The sequence below is a fragment of the Anthonomus grandis genome, chromosome 1 (genome assembly GCF_022605725.1).
Source record: "Anthonomus grandis grandis chromosome 1, icAntGran1.3, whole genome shotgun sequence".
Lineage (NCBI taxonomy): Eukaryota > Metazoa > Arthropoda > Insecta > Coleoptera > Curculionidae > Anthonomus > Anthonomus grandis.
The window spans coordinates 12,390,653-12,409,986 of record NC_065546.1 but is presented as its reverse complement, the minus strand read 5'-3'; the positions used below and the strand labels follow the sequence as shown (position 1 = coordinate 12,409,986).

The following is a 19,334-nucleotide window of genomic DNA, read 5'->3' as shown; positions in this document are numbered from 1 at the left end:
TTTTATTTTTACCACCAAAAAGCATTAGGAAGTAGTAGTTAATCTTAAGGCAACGTATACAAGATAGTTATTTTAGCGTTTCCTTGATTCTCATTCACATGTTTTTGAGCATGTTGAAAATCAACGTAGGCAAAAAGAAATTAATCTGTGTCATCTGCATAAGCCTGCACTGACCCAAAACGGTTTGGTTTAAAGATTATTGGATACTGACAGCCAAACATAAGAGTTTTACTTCGATCCTAATTTATGATTGATGGGGTCGAAAGCCACCGAAAAATCTGACAATTCCAATATTTCATTGAAATATGGATATACAAACAAAATATAATGGTATCATGATAAAGACCTTACACGATACAAGACCCCGGATTGTTAAGCACGATTTCGGTATAAATTAATTTGGATCTAAACGGGGAAACTTTTTTAGACCCTATAAAGATATATGAATTGGTATAAAAAAAGAGCCACCATAATTAAAACGCACTGAATGCAATTTCGATTAGAATAAAAATGTTTGAGAAATTTGTTGTAGTAGTTTGATATAATTTAGTAGATTATAAAAATCAAGAAAAATACCTAACATAAAAAAATCAACGGTTTTTGCGAAAAAATAGTTTCAGATATTTATCATTTAGAAACTTTATACGCTTTTTACTTATATGTTAACTTTTGTTGCGATTAAAAAGGAATAAAACTAAATCTGGTAAAACTAATAGGTACCGTGAAACGGGGTGAATCGGGACCAGGGGGTCAATCGGGACAGTTTGACATTTTTTTACAAACACGTGATTTTCATGCATGCAGCAAATGTTTTTAGGATGGGTAATATGAAAAACCTGTTGTAAACACAACAGCTGTTTGACATTCACGCGTGGCCGTTAGTTATTTGGAAGATTCCAGTGCGTACAGGTGTCCACATATTAGAGCGAAATTTAACGTTTTTTCACCTGCTGCTAACTTTGTTTGGAAAAGGTATTTTTGGGAGATTTGAGCATTGGGTTGTTAATATAGTATACCTGTGGGTATTTTCTAGATGTTGAGTGGACTTTTCTTAAATTCTTTTGCCTAGTTTTTTTAATATTAATTTTTAAACATAAAAACTCGCTTTCAGGGTTGAATCGGGACAATGATCCGGAAATACAAAAAAACGCATGGGACTAAGGTCTATCAGAATTATAGTTAAGAACAACTGGAAAAGGCTTTGAGGCAGTTCAAAAGAGACCAGATAACTCTTCGAGACGCAAAGGAGTTATATAACATCCCAAAATCGACATTACAGCGTCATGCGAAGCAGAAGCCAAAGAAACAAGGTGGTCAATTTTTTGACAAAACTACTATTCGATACATTGTAAAGGGATATCTTGATAGAAAAGGGGTAAGAGTGGCGAAATTTAAAAATAGTATGCCCGGTGTTGAACCTGAGTCCGTCATTAATTATGATGAAACATGCTTCGTGGATGATCCCCGACGGAAAAAGGTCATCGTAAAAAGAAAAACAAGGCATCCAGAACGGATCATCGATTCAACAAAACAATCGACATCAGTGATGTTTGCAGTAAGTGGTAATGGCCATCTATTACCCCCATTTGTTGTTTATAAAAGCGAGCATCTATACGATACCTGGTTGACAAATGGGCCACCAGGTGCGCGGTATGGACGAAATAAAAGTGGCTGGTTCGACCAGCCATTGTTTGAAGACTGGTTCATTTCCATAGCTTTATTTTCTTGAAGAGGCGTCCGGCACCAAGGGTTGTCATTGGCGATAATTTGTGTAGTCATTTGTCGCATAGGGTGATTGAATTATGCGAAGAAAATAATATTCGGTTTTCTTTTTTGCCGCCAAATTCAACCCATTTAACAGAGCCACTTGACGTGTCCGTTTTTGGCCCGATGAAAAAGGCTTGGAGGTCAACTCTAGAAGGTTGGAAAAAACAATACAAGGTTCTTTGCCGAAGGAGTATTTTCCAAGCCTACTCAGGCAAGCTATAAGCAAACTAGAAGCAACTCTAACACAAAACATTAAAAGCGGTTTTCGTGGCACGGGAATCATTCCCATCGATAGAAATCAAATTTTGAAAAGGTTGCCACCAGAAAGAAACCTCGAAGAAGATGATCCTAATGACTGGACGGAATCTGTGGTAGAAGTGCTTAACGAAAGCAGGAATGCATGCAAGCCTACTGTAGCAAGGAAAAAGAAAGTTACAGTCGAGCCAGGCAAAAGCATTTCTACCACAGATTTTTTAGAAGCGCAACCGCAACCGTCAACAAGCAAGACAACAGGGCCTCAAGACTCTCAAGCGGACGACATTTTCGAACTTGAGTTAGATAAAGCAGAATCTGAAGAAATGGAACTGGACGAGTGCTTTGATGTACAGCATCCAATCGAAAATAGCATTGCCACTGACGATTTTATCGAGGTTGAGTTTAAGACAAATAAAGTGGAAAAATATTTTATCGGGCAAATTAAGGGACTCTTTGGTAAAAGTTTTAAAGTTAAATTTCTCAGATCAAACCGAAAAATAAAAAATTGTTTTATTTTTCCAACAGTGAAAGATATTTGCATGATTACGATAACCAACCGAATTGCGACGAGGAGGATACAAATTTCCTTTACAATTAAAGTTAAAATCTTATGCCATATAATATCATTAAATTATTTCTGAAAATATTTTTTTTAATGTGGTTTTTAAGTTTGTAACTGAAAACTGTAAAATAAAGACTGTTTTTGTATTTTACTGTAGTATTTTTTTTGTTTTTATACTTAAAAATATATGAAAAATATAATTGTTTTTAATTTTTGGTCCCGATTCACCTCATACGCGGGGCGACATGCATTTTACATAGCCTAAAACGGCGCGTCCCGATTCGCCCCAAAACGGGGTCAATCGGGACACCCTATATTTATTAATTCTTTTTATAATCCATGGAAATTAAAAAATAATCGAATACATATTTCTGCTATTGTATGGACTACGGTCGCTTTCTGCTAAATTTTAACTTTGTTCGGCAGTTGTATAAAAAAAATATAACATAAATATCTAATAGTCGTCCCGATTCACCCCGTTTGACGGTACCTTTAAATAGGTAGGTTTCCTGCAACCAAAACCATTTCTGAGAATATTACTCTTGCTGCTACTACTTACTGGATACTTTCCGATTATCATAAACTTTTTCATAATGAACACCCAGACGTCATAGTTAGATAAACGCTGAGTGCGTTATAGATTTAAAATTAAAAAAATTAAATAGTTAAACTTGATGTGTTTTTAAAATAGTTACTTACTTTTTGACTGTTATATGTAGAATAAATATGAATCAAACAACAAATCAAGTACTTGGGTAAAACATAATATTAAGTATATTCTCGATTTAAATTTTTTTTTAAATTTTCTAGACAAAAGAGATTTTTAAAATTTGTAACTTGTTGCTATTGAATATTGAGTTGTGCCAAAGATGTTAAAACTAAATAGAAATGCTAAGTTTATTCCCTAATTAATAATTTTTTGCATATTTAACTACGGAACTACCCTTGAACTTAAATAATACAAAATTTTGCCTAAAAATTTCCTATCTTTGTATTGTAATGATAGTTCTTTACTAATGTTAGTACTAGTGCTATTAAGTAATATATTGTTTTTTTTGCTATCAAATATATAAGAACACCTGCTGAAATGAAATAGCGAGTATGCTTCCAATTAGCTTATGTAAAAATGAACGGTTTTCGGATTTCTTTGTAACATTTCAAAATCGATTCAATATTAAAGATATAAACCAAATAATTATAATTGGCTTATTTGAAATACTGCATAAGTTTTTCTACTTGTAATATTACATACACATCTTTAACTTAGTAGATCAATGGTTCTTGAGAAAACTGAAGATTTGTGTTTATACCATTTTTTAGCGTTAGTTTTCAAACTCGGTATACATACACTACCGCTCAAAAGTATTTGCCTATGTATTCTTTTTAATATTTTAAATTAGATACAAAAATCTTATCTTTATACCTATATTTAGATTGTATCTCTTTTGTAAATTGCATATATGCTTAAACAGCATACCTATCAACTATGGTTCGTTGAAAAACACTGAGTATTTAAAAATAGTCTTGCAAATAATAAACAATGTAGTGAAAATATGCACTTCTTCTAAAAAACTAATCTGTTTACAGCTGGTTTCCGATGAAATTTAAAACATTTAAAGGTGTTTAGTCTTCAAGAATTGATTTTGTGTAACATTGGTAAATAATTTCGCTTGCTTATTGACGATTGTCACCGTTTCTTCGCTGGTTTTTCAATATTCTTTAAAATGGCTAAAACAAAAGAGTTATCGGTAGAAACAAAAGATATTATCATTGGACTTCATAAGGCTGGAAAGACTAACCGTCAAATTTCGACGGATTTGGGAATTCCAAGGCGGACTGTCGATTATAATGTTAGGAAATTCACCAGAGAAGGGACTATTAGCAACAAACCTCGATCGGGAAGGCCAAAGGCAACAAGTTCAAAGGAAAATTTAAATATTATAATTACAAGCAAACGCAATAGACGCCTTACCGCCCCTGAAATCACAGCAAAAATCAACAAGGAGCGTAAAAAGCGGTCAGTGTTTCGACAGTAAAACGGCGACTTTATAATGCTGATCTTAAAGGACGTTTAGCTGTATCAAAACCGCTACTGAAGGATGTTAATAAGAAGAAAAGACTTGAGTGGGCCCAATCACACAAAGAATGGACCATTGATGACTGGAAGAAAGTGCTCTGGAGTGACGAGTCGAAATTCGAGGTTTTTGGAACGAAGAGCCGAGTTTTTGTTCGCCGTTATGCCAATGAACGGGTCACTGAGAACTGTACGGTGGCCTCAGTTAAACACGGTGGTGGTTCGGTGATGGTGTGGGGTTGTTTCAGAGGATCTGCAGTGGGCGATCTAATTAGAATAGAGGGAATTCTTCGAAAAGAGGGTTACAAAACAATTTTAAGTGACAATGTACTTCCTTCTGATACTCGAATAATTGGAGAAAACTTCATCTTTCAACATGACAATGACCCCAAGCACACGTCGAAATTTTGCAAGCAATATTTAGGTCAATTACAAAAGCAACATCTTCTGAAAGTTATGGTATGGCCCCCACAATCACTGGACCTCAATCCTATCGAATTACTGTGGGATGAACTGGATAGACAAGTGCAAAAATCATGCCCCACATCAAAAAAAGACTTGTGGAGGATCATCCAAGAAGAGTGGCACAAGATACCTCAGGAAACTTTGGACAAATTAATTAGAAGACTACCAAAACTCTGTGAAGCTGTTATTAAAAATCGAGGCGGACATGTAGATGAATCCAAAATTTGATTTTCTTAAATTTAATTAATTCAAAAATGTATTTTTTATATTCATTTTGTTATAAATAAACCGTTTCATAAGAATAACTGATGGGTTTATTATTTTTAGTTATAACTTTAAAACAGTTATATAGTGTAAGTGTGCAGTATCATACGCCTGTTCTCTGCGCAAAATCCTCGCATGCATTCTCCAAATTAGGGAAAAAGAAAGTTCGAGGTTTTACGCCATTAATATATTTTTCTTACTTTTGAAAGACGTTAATCAACTACACTTGAAAACTAACTCTGAAATATTTGCTATTTTTAAGCTTTATACATTTTTCAAAACCTGTAATATTTGCTTTCTTTAGGGACTTTTGCTTTATCAAATCTCATCACTTCCAAGAAGATTCCGACTAAAGACTGCTCTGTTAAAAACCATGATAATAAATTAACTAAAAATTAGAATATTTTAACCTATACTCAAATCAGGTCAAAGTAATAAGAACTAGATCAAATTGAAAAGGATTAAGACAATAAAATATAAATATAAGTAAAATATATACCACATTATTAAATTATGAACTCCTTACGATCATATTACACTATTACATAAAAAATATTAAATTTCACATATAACAGTAAGTATTTATATACATATATTATTATATAGTGGTAGTTCCATTAGAACTAATAGTTGTAGCTAAAGAGGTAGCTGCGCTAACAGTAATTTGCATATATTCCACTTCCAACTGCTCTACCATTGCCTTTATAGTAGCGTACACTCCGATAACCATAGAAAATATCCCAAATATAATAATAGCCACACTTTTCCAAAATAGCAGAGTTTTCGGTTTTGAACGTTCATCCTCCCATAGGGCACATATTTCCATAAGGGGGGGAAAGATGATTCCTAAGTGGGTCGTACAAAATACCCCACACAAGGAAATTATTAATCCTAAAAGGGGTATTGTTGTAGATATCAAGCCTGGAAAAAGATAGTAGCATATTTATTGCACTAGTTTTTTTAAGAAATAACTTACATGTTACACAGACATATAAAAATCTTAGAGCCATATCGATCCAAAATTTTTTTCGTTCAGTGGCATCTTCGTTTAGCTTAGGATAAATGTAACGTTCTTCCAAAATATGTATGGGAACATACGCGTTGAGCAAATAGGAAAGGAAAATGGCGATGCAGTAAGATATTATGATTACTTGTGCTAAACTAAGAAAAGAAATAGTTTACTAAAAATAAATATTCAGTACAACTCTTTTAACTTAATTAAATTCAATTTTTTAAGGTAGAAATATTACATTTTCTGCATTTCACTTTATTCCGGGGGAGGGTCCCTCTAGAATAAAACATGAATAATTGTGAAAAATGTATTGCTTAAATATATTTTTGTATACCTAATCATATTTTAGTTTTTTATATTTTGTCTTTCTTTCGACCATTCTCTTTTAATAATTATAAAGGCTGTCAAAATTTATATTAAATTATATATTTTTTCTATGCGTACTCGTATGTTCAAGAGCATTTGTCCGAAATATAAGAGAAATAAAAAGTCTTCGGTACTGTATATTGAAAGGATCAAATTGCAAAACGACATGAAATTACATATTTTGATACAAATAATATCCTTGTTTTCACAGGTCGTTTAGTAGATATACGAGTACCACTAATGTTTTACTACACTGTGAATTTATGCAGTGTTCCCGAAATTCTTTTCCTTTTAAAAACAATTTTATTTAAAATAATTTAAAAACACATAACTTACTAAGTAAAACCTCAGATACTGAAAAAAACATAGGAGAGGTCTAGCAAATGAACTTAAAATTACAAAAATAAGCTGTTTACCGATTATTGCTCCATAGTGGGGTCAACTTAAAACATAAAACATGGAAAATATTCCTTCGTAAAGTAAAAAAATTAATTCTGTCATTAAAACATAAGAAAGCTCTAAGTCTAGTTAGCATAACATCTGAGCTTCTAAAAAAGTAGCAAAGAAGATATCAAAACCATTATCCTAAATTTTTAATAAATCTGTAGTTATAACTCTTCTTTAAAAAAAATATTAAAAAAGTCAGGTTTATCTATAGTCCCACATTTTCTCTTAATCTTAATTCTTATTAAAATTATATTTTTAAAATTAAACCATGATTTAAAAAAAATCCTCTCTCTCTGGATCTCGCTAAGGAGTTTGGCATGCTTTATCACAATACCGTATTAGAAAAACTTATTCCAAAATTATGGGTTTACAAGGATAAATATGTCTATATTACTACGTAGATATCTTGAAAACTGAATCTCAGCATATGAAAATTGGGAACAGTATACTGAACAAGAAACTCTTCTTCCTTAAGAAGAAAAAACTAAAATTCCAAAAACTACATTTTTTGTTTTGCTTTTTTGCGATTTTTCAAATATAAGTTAAAGACAAGTGATATGAAAAAAACAGAAATACAATAGAAAGAGCAAGTCTAATCATTGGAAAAGTTATTTTAAGGGTCAAATTATTTGGTCGGCAGACAGACAGAGATATATTTACTCCATGAAACACATTTAAGCAGTTCAAGCAAAACAAATATTTTGATAATTTGAAGTTTTAGCTGCATACACTTCAAGTCTCAATAAAAGACCTAAGCATACAATAAAAAACACGATAGGACTGACCACGGGTCTTAACCTGTTCACTTCAATACCAAAAAGTGAAACTGTTATGGGCAAAGTAACCCAGGTATTAAAGTTATTAAATTTTTGCCTATCTCAAAATTTTTTGGCTTTTAATCACAAATTTTACCAACAACCTGAAGGTCTTGCCATGGGGGGCTGTTTATTGCCTTTTTGAGCAGATGTGATATGGACAACTTAGAATGCACCCACATTAATAATAACCCAAAAATTAAATTTTACAAAAGATATGTTGATGATTTTTCTCTTCTAATAGATGAAGACGGAAAAGCATCTAACAACCTGCTTTATTCATATAGCAGTTAAAATCTGATCTAAGAGCAGCTAAAATCAACCAGATATATACCAACACCAAATTCATACTTGAACAGGAAAACAACAATTAAATTTTTTAGACCTCACCAAACGAAACAGAGCCTATTTTGGGTCCCTCAGAACATTTGCGAAAAAATCCTCGGACCCGTCAATTTTTGATTCAAGGGAGAACCATTTTTTTGCTAGTTTCGCCCCCCTGAGGGCAAAGCCCTAGCGGGGGTGACAAGGGCCCCCAAAATTGTAAATGGAACGGGGGGTCGAGTTATACCTTATTTTGAAGGTATTTTTATGTGGATTATAACCCTAAAGTTTTAAATCGTTACTATTTGCCTAGTCGATACAGGGGCTAATAAAAGTTACAAAAACATGTCAACATTTTTTATGAAAAAAATGCTTGTAAATTTAGCAGTTAAATAAATGCAAAAAATTTTGTTCTCCTACATTGTGAACCGTACTTTCTGTTGTTTTTTTTTAATACCCGTAGGTATCTATGCCAATTCTGCAAGGGAACTCTTGGTTATTGTTGAGACTGTTATTATAGCAACATTTTGAAGTTTAATAGTGGTTGTCAATTACTGCTGTCAGATCATAGTGTGTCAAACAAATAGCTCTTTAAAGTTAGTTAGTTACAACATTGAGTGTGATAATGGTTTATTCACTTGCTGAAAGAGTTGAAATAATTTCTCTTTTCTTTGCGAACAATGAAAATGCTAATAGAACTGCCCAGCTCTTTAACACACTACAACACCCTAATCGACAGGTCCATCGCAAGTACATTTTGGAATTGGTTCAAAAATGTAGGGAAACTGGGACTGTGGCTAATAAAAAGCGCGAAATAGATAATCCAGTGGTGAATGAAGCTTCAGAAGTAGCTATTTTAGGCCATATTGTGCAAGATCCTACACTGAGCACAAGGAAGTTATCAACCGTGTCTGGTATTAAGAGAAGCAGGATTCAGAAAATATAAAAAAAAAACAAGTTTCATCCGTACAAAAACTAAACGAAGACGATTTTGATAGGCGAGTACAATTTTGTGAAACTATATCTGAACAAGCCGCCAATGATCCACACTTTCTATTTAATGTATGTTTTTCTGACGAATGCTCCTTTTTCCTAAACGGTACTGTGAGTCGTCACAACTGTCGCTATTGGGCTGATTCAAATCCCAGAATATTTCGTGAGGTGCATACACAATATCCTGAAAAATTAAATGTTTGGGCTGGCATTTTTGGTAAACATATCGTAGGCTCCTTTTTTTACCTGGCACAGGAGAGATGTACCTGGAGTTATTAGAAACTACAATTCATCCAGCATTAGTGGAGATACTAGAAAATAACAACGCGTACTTTAAAAATCGTCTAGTATTTCAGCAAGATGGGGCGCCACCCCACTATGCTGCAAGGGTTCGTCAATATTTGGACCAAACGTTTCCAGGACAATGGATTGGAAGAAGAGGAGCTATTGAATGGCTTCCTCGTTCCTCGGACTTAAGCCCGTTAGATTTTTTTTTATGGGGCCATTTAAAAACTAAAATTTATGGTAGTCAGCCAACATCGCTAGACCATTTGCGACAAAGAATAATTGATGAATGTCGTCAAATCATCCCAGAAATTTTGCAAGTCGAAGGCCAACATTTTGAACATTTACTTGATTGATTTTATCTTTAAGCCCTTTATTTAAAATTATATTTTTAACATTTTTTTGTAACTTTTATTGGCCCCTGTATCGACTAGGCAATTAGTAACGGTATAAAACTTTAGGGTTATAATCCACATAAAAATACCTTCAAAATAAGGTATCACTCGACCCCCCGTTCCATTTAAACTTTTTGGGGGCCCTTGTCACCCCCGCTAGGGCTTTGCCCTCAGGGGGCGAAACTAGCAAAAAAATGTTTCCCCCTTGAATAAAAAATTGACGGGTCCGAGGATTTTTTCGCAAATGTTCTGAGGGACCCAAAATAGGCTCTGTTTCGTTTTCAAATGGCCACCCTGTATATAGAAAACCCACATAAACCGATAAAGCAATTCACTTTTCCAACCATCCATTTCAACACAAAATGGCAATTTTTAACTCTCACATACACAGATTACTGAATGTATCACTTTCCCCAAAAGATTACTTGACAGAGGTTAATACAATTAAACAAATTGCTAGCAATAATGGTTACAATCCAGATTTAATTGGGAAAAAAATAAACAAAATTAAAGCTAAAAAGCTTAAAAATCTTGTCCCACCTTTAAATAAAAATTTCAAAGATATTTGTATAACTTTATTAATAATAATCTAACAAACAGCATTTCTCACATATTTAAAGAACACATCCCTAATATCCAAGGTGCCCATAAAATCACAAACAATTTAGAATTTGATTAGTAAGGCTCTAGTAAACTTAAAAGACAAAGTTAGTAAACTTCAAAAAAGCGGTGTATATAAATTAAACTGAGTGTGAAACTTCCTATATAGACCTCTGAACACTCGCATTAAGGAACCTAATAAACCCGAATAAGTCGCCCTTTAGGCATCATTTAAAAACATCAAAGCATAAATTTGACCCTGATAAGGATTCAAAATTATTTTTCTAGTAGAAATTTTATGAGGTTGGATTTTTTGGAGGACCTTGAAATTATTAAAGAGATGAGAAATAATGACAAATGTTTAAACACACAAGTAGAATCAAGAATGAATTTCATACTTTTACACCGTAGGCTCAATAGACTGAAGCCAATATAATAAATTAATTAAATAATAAAAAAAAAATTATATTTACACACCCATGCTATAGTCGCTTTGCAAAGTAATCAAATTTTAAAAGACCATCTTATAATAAGGAAAAAAATGTGCCAACAAAATATAATAACATTGTTAGCAGTAAGATAGAAATAGTTAAGAGGATTAAATGTAAATACGTATGTAAGGCAACTCGTTTTAATTCATTTTATTTTGTACTACGATCTCGTCTCTATATGTTATTTGAGAAAAATATTTTATAATTGTGGTGTCCAATCTTATGTCATGTTACGTTAACTAATGTCTAGCTAAAAGGAAAAAAAGAAATGTTTTTAATGACATCCCTTTTAGGTAGCATTGATGATGGCTTAGCAGCCGAAAGCGCTTTGCTATAAGATTTTTTTTTATACACGTTATACAAACATCTTAGTCTTTTATTTAAATATTTTGAATTAGAGCTTATTAATCAAAGATGTTAGCTTATATTATTATAGAGTGACTTAGATGTTATTAGTATTTCTTTGAATTCTAAAAAATTACCTATTTTGTGCCATTTTTTACAAGATGTCACAAAATAAGATGTGAGAATATTGTCCATATTTTATGAATTTCTTGTAAATGTTTCCAATTCATTCAATATTACTGATTATCAGGAGTTTTACACTTCTAACGTTTGATTGTGTGTTTTTTTTATATTTGTTACTATTTATTATATTGTATTGTAAGGTATTCATGTAATATTAGAGACATATCTTGCGGATTAACCCACTAATTTGTAACAGCCTTTGTATGATATTTAAAAATAATCAATGGAAACTTTATTTACTCATAAATAGATTTTAATTTCTTACATTTCTTCTTTTGGAAAATTCATTGTAATTGCAGACTTAATATCTTCACCATATCTCCAATAACCAAAAACACCGACAAAAAAATAAAATATCGTCAGCAGCCCGAACCCAACATTCAGCTGCCCGTACCATTTCCTGAAAAATGCTGGCGTCTTCATGTTATTTTCGACAGATATCACCTATAAAAATCAATTATTAAAAAAAAACACAAATTTCTTAAAAGATCTTCTAAACTTACAACGGGCACACTCTGCAAGGAAAACAGTACCGTACCAAAAAATAATGGAAAATCAATGGCGGATCCCCATGCAGGCCTATCTGTAAAGTTGGACTGTAGGTCTGAAAAAATGTAGTAGTACACAACAGCAAAGGTTACAAACGTAATGACGTCGGCCACTAAGGAAAATGGTGCCAAGAGTTTTAAATTCCGGATGCACATGCCTAGACAATGGGGCACAAATAAAAATAGCATGTAGATTTGTTTGGAAAAGTTGTTTTTATAATAATTGTCTACGACGTATTTCAGATTGTCCCCGACGAAGACCCAGTAGACGCAACAGGTACCTATTTGGTAAAAGATCATAAAGAAGTCCGTCATAAACCTGTAAAAAAAAACAAATGTAAATTATACAGGGTATCTTGTAAGTCACGGTCTAAGCTGACTGATAGATTTAGCAATTTCTAATAGAAGAGGTAATATACAGTGCATCCCAAAAGTAATGTCTAAATTCATTTAAAATTCAGGGGTGTGTTCGAAAAAAAACGCTCGGACCCGTCGATTTTTATTGCAAGTTGCGCATTTTTTGTACGTGAAGTTTGTATATACAGGGTTGCTCAAAAATAAATTACGACCATCAACTTAATTTTTTTCAAATTTTAATGAAAGCACCTTTTTTTAATTTCATTTTTGAATTTCGTGTGGAATTCTACGTATGTTTCATGCATCATGTCCTATACCTAAAGTCAACAGTTATCGAAAAAAAGACGACCAAACATTATTATTGAAGTTCACCTTACGAGTCACCTTATCTCTGAGAATTTTTATACAGAGCAAAATTCTATTCATTCGTGTTTTTTTATTGTTAGCTGGTGACTGTATGTGACTGTATGTGTATTGTCATAGAAACTGTATGACAGTTGTACGCCAAACAGATATTGTCAAGTGTGAAGCGTATGAGCAAAGTTGCGGTTTTCACGATGGTAAAGTTAACGAGAAAAAATAGAAATTCTGTGCATGATTGGGTTTGGTGATAGAACTCGTACTCAAAGAGAAGCTGCTCAATTATTCAATGAAATCCATCCTGCTCCTCCTCCGAGATGTCAAAAGGTGGGTGAGTAAAATAGTGGCTAAATTTAGAGAATTCGGTCATGTTAGAGATCTGCCGAAATCTGGTCGTCCTGCTCGAGATGAAAATGAACAACTTGACGTTTTGCTTTCTTTGGACGATATCCATGCACTCCTCTGTCGCAGATTGGGGCAAATTTATACATGGCAATCTATAGTTCACCGAATAGTTAAAAAGCACAAATATCGCCCCTACAAAGTTATTCCTGTGCAAGAGTTATTTGATGACGATTTTGATAGGCGAAATGAGTTTTGTGAATGCTTACAAAACATGTGGAATCTATAATGTACTTTATTGATTGATTTTTTATCTATTGTACTTATTGATTGATTGAAGGTAGCGTGAACAGACAAAATTGTCGATATTGGGCAACAGAAAATCCGCATTGGATGATGGAGGGTAAACACCCAGTACCCTCAAAAACTAAATGTGTAGGTGTGGAATAGTGCGCGGAAAAGTAATAGGTCCCTTTTTCTTTGAACAGACTTTAACGGGACAAGTGTATCTCGATTTTCTCCAATTTGAATTAGTTCCAGCATTACTAGCTTTATTTCTAAATCCATTGGACCCAGACCTATCCTGACGAAGAACTAATTTTCCAGCAACATGCCGCTCCTCCGCACTATGCTGCCACTGTGCGTACATTTTTGGATGAAACCTTTCCCAATCGGTGACTAGGAAGGAGGGTCCTCTCCTCCCTAGTCATCGAATGGCCTGCTAGGTCACCTGACCTAACACCAATGGAATTTTTTTTGTGGGGATACCTTAAGTCGAAGGTATTTGTTAATTGGCCAAATAATCTAGACGACTTGAAAGAGAGAATTGGCAGAGAAGTGCACGCCATAACTCCGGAAATGATTGAAAATGTGCAACGAGACTTTATTGATCGCCTGGATATTGTCCAGCCGTGAATGTCAACCATTTTGAACATTTAACTTAATTTTTGTTCTTTTTTAATTTGTTACATGAATCGTCTTTTTTTTCGATAACTGTTGACTTTAGGTATAAGACATGATGCATGAAACATACGTAGAATTTCACGCGAAATTCAAAGATGAAATAAAAAAAGGTACTTTTATTTGAAAAAATGAAGTTGATGGTCGTAATTTATTTTTGAGCAACCCTGTATATACAAACTTCACGTACAAAAATGCGCAACTTGAAATAAAAATTGACGGGTCCGAGCTTTTGTTTTTCGAACACACCCCTGAATTTTAAATGAATTTAGACATAACTTTTGGGATGCACTGTATATTAATCGTATGCGACTTGTAGCTTTATTATTTCCTAGTTTTCTAATCATCATCTGTTATCGTGTTAATATAAAGGAATAATTGGGGCTTTTTTTAAACATTTGGATATACTCCTGAGTTAAAAACGCAATTTATATCATGACTCTCGTATATTGTTAAATATGGTATATTGCTAAATCTGTAACAGGAGTAAGATAAAAAGTGCGGTTAACGCTTTTAAGTAGATTTACTGATTGATGAATAAAATATCAAATTAGTTAATTTGTCATTGCATCTTGGTCAGTAATCTCAATATTATTAGCTTCAATAAGAACTTCTATGTCTACACTTTTTAAATTAATTTTTAATACTTTCTTATTTCTTTCATGAATTTCCACATTTTTTTTTATGACTAAATTTGTATTATTTTTGCTGTAGTAAAAGTATTTTAATATTTTAAATAATTGTGTCAAGATATTTTACAATAAGTTGCATACTCATTATGTGGATGTAATGTAATTTTTTTCAGACCACCAATACAAGCAAAAGTGGCTTAGTCAACATCTAGTTTTTTTGAGGACATCTTCCCGTTTTCTGTGAATACTGGATGAAAATTCTATAATATAATGGTCACAATATTACTCAGTTTAAAGTTAAGCCAAATGGGTTATAATAACCCCAATTAATATTAAATATTACGAATACAAATTGCTTTTACATTTTAACAAAATATTATCTATGCATGATGTTGAAGTATTACTCTGTTCTCGCGGTGATTTATGGTACTGAAGAAAAGGCTTAAGTTGGATTGACTTTAATGAGTTAGTTAATGTTAATTAAAAATGTGTATGTTTATTGAAAGCTTTACAGTTCAACCCATTCGCTTCCAGAATAGAAGAACTCTAACACAAAAAAAAAATCATAAAATTTATTCAAAGTACTTGTATTCCAAAACCCAAATACCCTGGGATATTAAAATCCAAAATAAACTTGCGTGCATAGAAATCGGCCCACTGTAAACTTTTGACTTTAAATATATTTTTTTTTAATTATCTATCAGATCAAAAAAAAGAAATATGCTGTTTGAAAGACAATTTAACATCCTTTAATGTGAGTAGAAATTTATCAAGAAGGCTTATCGTTTATATGCGTAGCAACTGGTAAACAAATGAACCGTGTTTATGTAGTGATTGTAACGAATATAACACAAATTTTTGAAGGTGGTAGACAATGGTACAGTGAAAATATCTTGTCGAACTTGCATTGTCTTATTTATTTAATGTAACACGACGTTTCGGTTGGTAAGTATCTCCAACCGTTATCAAGTGTAAACTGGAACTATCAGTTTACACTTGATTGTGGAGATACTTACCAACCGAAACGTCGTGTTACATTAAATAAATAAGACAATGCAAGTTCGACAAGATGTTTTTATAACAAATTTGTCAAATAATAAAATTATTGCGTTTGCAACTGAAATTTGCATATTATTCATTTTTCATAACCTCAATAGTGTTCAAGTGTGTTAATTTAACGCATACTACACCACAAAAAGCCGCCCAAGTTATTGCTTTAATCGAAAATGGACTTAGTCAGCGAGCTGTTGCTAGACAATTGGATATGACTCGCGCAGCGGTTCGAAGAGTCTGCCAACGTTATGAGGAGACTGGATCCTTTCATAGGCGACCTGGAACAGGTAGGAAGCGATTTACAACCGCTCGTGATGACCGCTTTATTGTGTCAACAATATTAAGAAATCGTCACCTTAATGCCGTTCATGTGCAACGACAGCTCCGTGAGGTGCGAGGAGTGCCTATTAGTCAGTGGACAGTGAGACGAAGACTGCAGGATAATAACCTGACCCTTAAAACACCTGCGATTGGTCCAAAACTTACTCCAGCTCATCGGCAAGCACGCCTGCGTTTTGCAAGGGATCATCAGAATTGGACGTTGGAACAATGGGGATCTGTTCTGTTCTCAGATGAGCCCAGAATATGCCTCCATGGTAGCGACCGAAGAAGGAAAGTGTGCCGAAGACCAAGAGAGCGATTTGCAGATTGCTGCTTTGAAGAGCGAAGTGTCATACCGTGGTCATACCCATTATTAAAAAAATAAGTGTTAAGTTTTAAATTGTCAATAACTAATATAATTTTTTAAAAAAATATATTTAAAATCAAAAGTTTACAGTGGGCAGATATCTATGCACGCAAGTGTATAAGAAATTATATATTGATTAATTTTGTCAGTCATTAGTTAATGAGTTTTCTACGTAAGTATATTACATTTAATAATTATAATTATAAAATTGAAGATTTATACATTTTACTTCAGTGTCTCTATATATTCTTAGTTTCTAATTTTAATTTTTTTTAGTTTCTAATTTAATCTGGCGGTTACATTTTTTGATTAATTACTCTAAATTAAAAATATTAAAAAACTTAATGCAAGTCGAATTCAGGCCATAGTATTCAAGCTTGGCACAAAACAAATCATGATCCATAGTGTCGAAAGCATTCGAAAAATCCAAAAGAATTAAGACTGTAGCTTTGTTTACGTCGCGAGACCTATAAATATCGTCTATTATATTTAATAATACGGACGTTGTACTATGTCCTTTACGAAAGCCAGACTGCAAAGAATTTAGATTTTTTTTACAACTAAATAGTAATCTTTACAACTAAATTTACAACTGATCATTTTAATAAATTACAAATGTCTTCAGGATTACTGAAATGTGTATAAAAAAATGTATAGGCAAGTTTTAAGAAGGACCAAAAAAGATTATGGGAGAGATGGCACACAATAAACTCAAGGAAGATTGGAGTATTATTACATATCTGTTTTTAGAAGTACAAACTAATTTATATTATAGTTTTTTCAAACTGATTAATTAACTGTATTTAATTTTAATTTGGAATGGACACGCAGTAGAACTTGTCTTGTAGTTAATTTTTTAAGAGGTCAATTTTTATACAAAATTTAATTTTTCCACAGACTTAATATTATCGTTCACCTGTCGCAACGTTTTCTAATCTATGTTGTGATAGCGAGCTAAGGGTGGTAACTTGATTAAAATTTATACGATAATGCGAAATGCATCTTTAACGCCTAGTGAATCATTGACGTGAAAATATTTGAAGTTTTATAGAAAAAACATCATAAAATAGAGTAAAAATGCATATCACGTCGGAAATTACTCACGAGAGAATAGATCCTAGATTCTTGAAACACCCTGGTCCTACCTCACATGCAACAATCATGGAATCGGCATAATACAAAAGTCCTGTTTGTTTCTTTTTACAGAGTATATATTGAGTCCTAACCTAAAAAGGTGTGTATTTATTTTAACTTTTTAAATACAGGGTGTTACAAAATTCGGTGTAAATATTTTAAGACCTTATTGTTGGAGTAAAAATAAGACTTTTTGTTTCTATAAACATGTGTCCTAAAATGCATCCCCTAAGAGCTACATCCCGCGCAAATTGCTTGAAGAAATTCGATTATTTGGAACACTTTTGTCCGCATTGTTTTGTATCTTCTTGACAGTTTTCGTCCCAAAATGGTGTAAACCCAATTTTAGGGAAGGATTCAGGGTGCTTACCCTTATGATGGCCCATATCTTATGTTTCCAATGAGAAATTTGAAAATTTAGAAATAAATCTAATTAGCCATGAAAAATCTAAAATTATCGTGTTTTGCATTTTTTCGATAAAACTAATTTGATTTGACAGAAATCACGGCGCACTTTGTTTTTTCTAATTTGAGAGTTTAATCGGGTTTAATAATGCTCCCTTTTCTTTTATCAGCGATTTCCTCGAAAAGGCTTAATTCTATTGAAAAAATTCAAGAGACAAACATTTTAGATATTTTCATGGCTTACTAGATGAAATATAATAAATATATGGAAAGAAAGAAAAGAAAGATAATACACGGGCCATCAAAAGGATAAGCCCCCTCAATCCCTGAAAATGAAAAGAGCACCCAAAAAACGGAGACATGCAAATATAATTGTAATTACGGTTCTAAATAATCGATTTTCTTGCCCCGCTATGTTTATAAGAAAAAAAGTCTTATTTTAACTCCATCAATATGCTCTTAAAATATTTGCACTGAATTTTGTAACACCCTGAATAATTTGAAGAAAAAATGCATTAAATTGTTTAATTCAATAAATACATTATTATAATTATAAAAAATATTATTTTAGATTATAATTTAAATATTAGCAAGAAAAATATCAAAAAGCAAAAAATAAAACCGTTACTTACTAAAATATGTAAACAGTATGTTACAAATACTGCTAAAGTCAATAAGAATATTATACCATTATACATTCCTGCATATTTGAAAGCTTCCGGCATAGCTAATACTCCTGTGCCCAAAACACCTTTTATAAGATGAAAAAATGTTTCTGCATTACTGCAATTTATAAAATATACCAAAATCAATATGTATATCAAAAACAATATTTGTAAAAATAACATGAAATAACTCTCTTCGAATCATTTATGGCAACTTCCTATGACTAACACATCATCTTTAACACATGTATACTCACTTCGTCGGATGAGCGATGTATTCTTCTCTATGAACATGGGGATTGTAATCTTCTAAAACCATATATGCTAATATTTATGATTTTTGTGATTTTTCTTTAATTTTCTGTTATTTTGACAAGTACATCATACACATTTAAAAAATTAGAGTCTGTTCCCTATCTGGATTATTTGAATAACAGAACTTTGTCCTAAACTTCTGACTAAATTGAACATAAAAGAATACATAATTATGGAACACAATAAATAGTTTACAAATATCTAGCAAAAAAAACCTGAAGAATTTACATTT

The 19,334-nt window shown here is 32.6% G+C and overlaps 1 protein-coding gene across 3 annotated transcripts; it reads right to left on the bottom strand.

The window, feature by feature from the left end:
• Window positions 1-5,838: 5,838 nt before the first annotated feature.
• LOC126742776 (proton-coupled amino acid transporter-like protein CG1139) lies at window positions 5,839-19,170 on the bottom strand. 3 transcript variants are annotated; one of them, XM_050449567.1, is made up of 7 exons: window positions 19,045-19,170; window positions 18,755-18,905; window positions 17,688-17,809; window positions 12,147-12,510; window positions 11,909-12,087; window positions 6,364-6,548; window positions 5,839-6,308 (listed from the first exon to the last, which is right to left on the bottom strand). In XM_050449567.1, the coding sequence occupies exons 1-7, from the start codon at window positions 19,104-19,106 to the stop codon at window positions 5,986-5,988; spliced, it is 1,386 nt and encodes a 461-aa protein (XP_050305524.1). In that variant the 5' UTR covers window positions 19,107-19,170; the 3' UTR covers window positions 5,839-5,985. The 3 variants fall into 3 exon arrangements, with proteins under 3 accessions (XP_050305524.1, XP_050305532.1, XP_050305538.1); XM_050449575.1 differs by having other exon boundaries at window positions 18,755-18,873; window positions 19,045-19,167; XM_050449581.1 differs by lacking the exons at window positions 17,688-17,809; window positions 18,755-18,905 and having other exon boundaries at window positions 19,045-19,164.
• Between the last annotated feature and the right edge of the window lie 164 nt (window positions 19,171-19,334).

What these genes read in the sequence shown, in the direction of transcription:
- LOC126742776 (XM_050449567.1), bottom strand. Translation starts at nt 19,106, where the DNA reads ATGGTTTTAGAAGATTACAATCCCCATGTTCATAGAGAAGAATACATC. An exon ending in CATACTGTTTACATATTTTA is followed by an intron (nt 17,810 to 18,754) that starts GTAAGTAACGGT and finishes ACACCTTTTTAG; the next exon opens with GTTAGGACTCAATATATACT. An exon ending in CCTTGCAGAGTGTGCCCGTT is followed by an intron (nt 12,088 to 12,146) that starts GTAAGTTTAGAA and finishes TGATTTTTATAG; the next exon opens with GTGATATCTGTCGAAAATAA.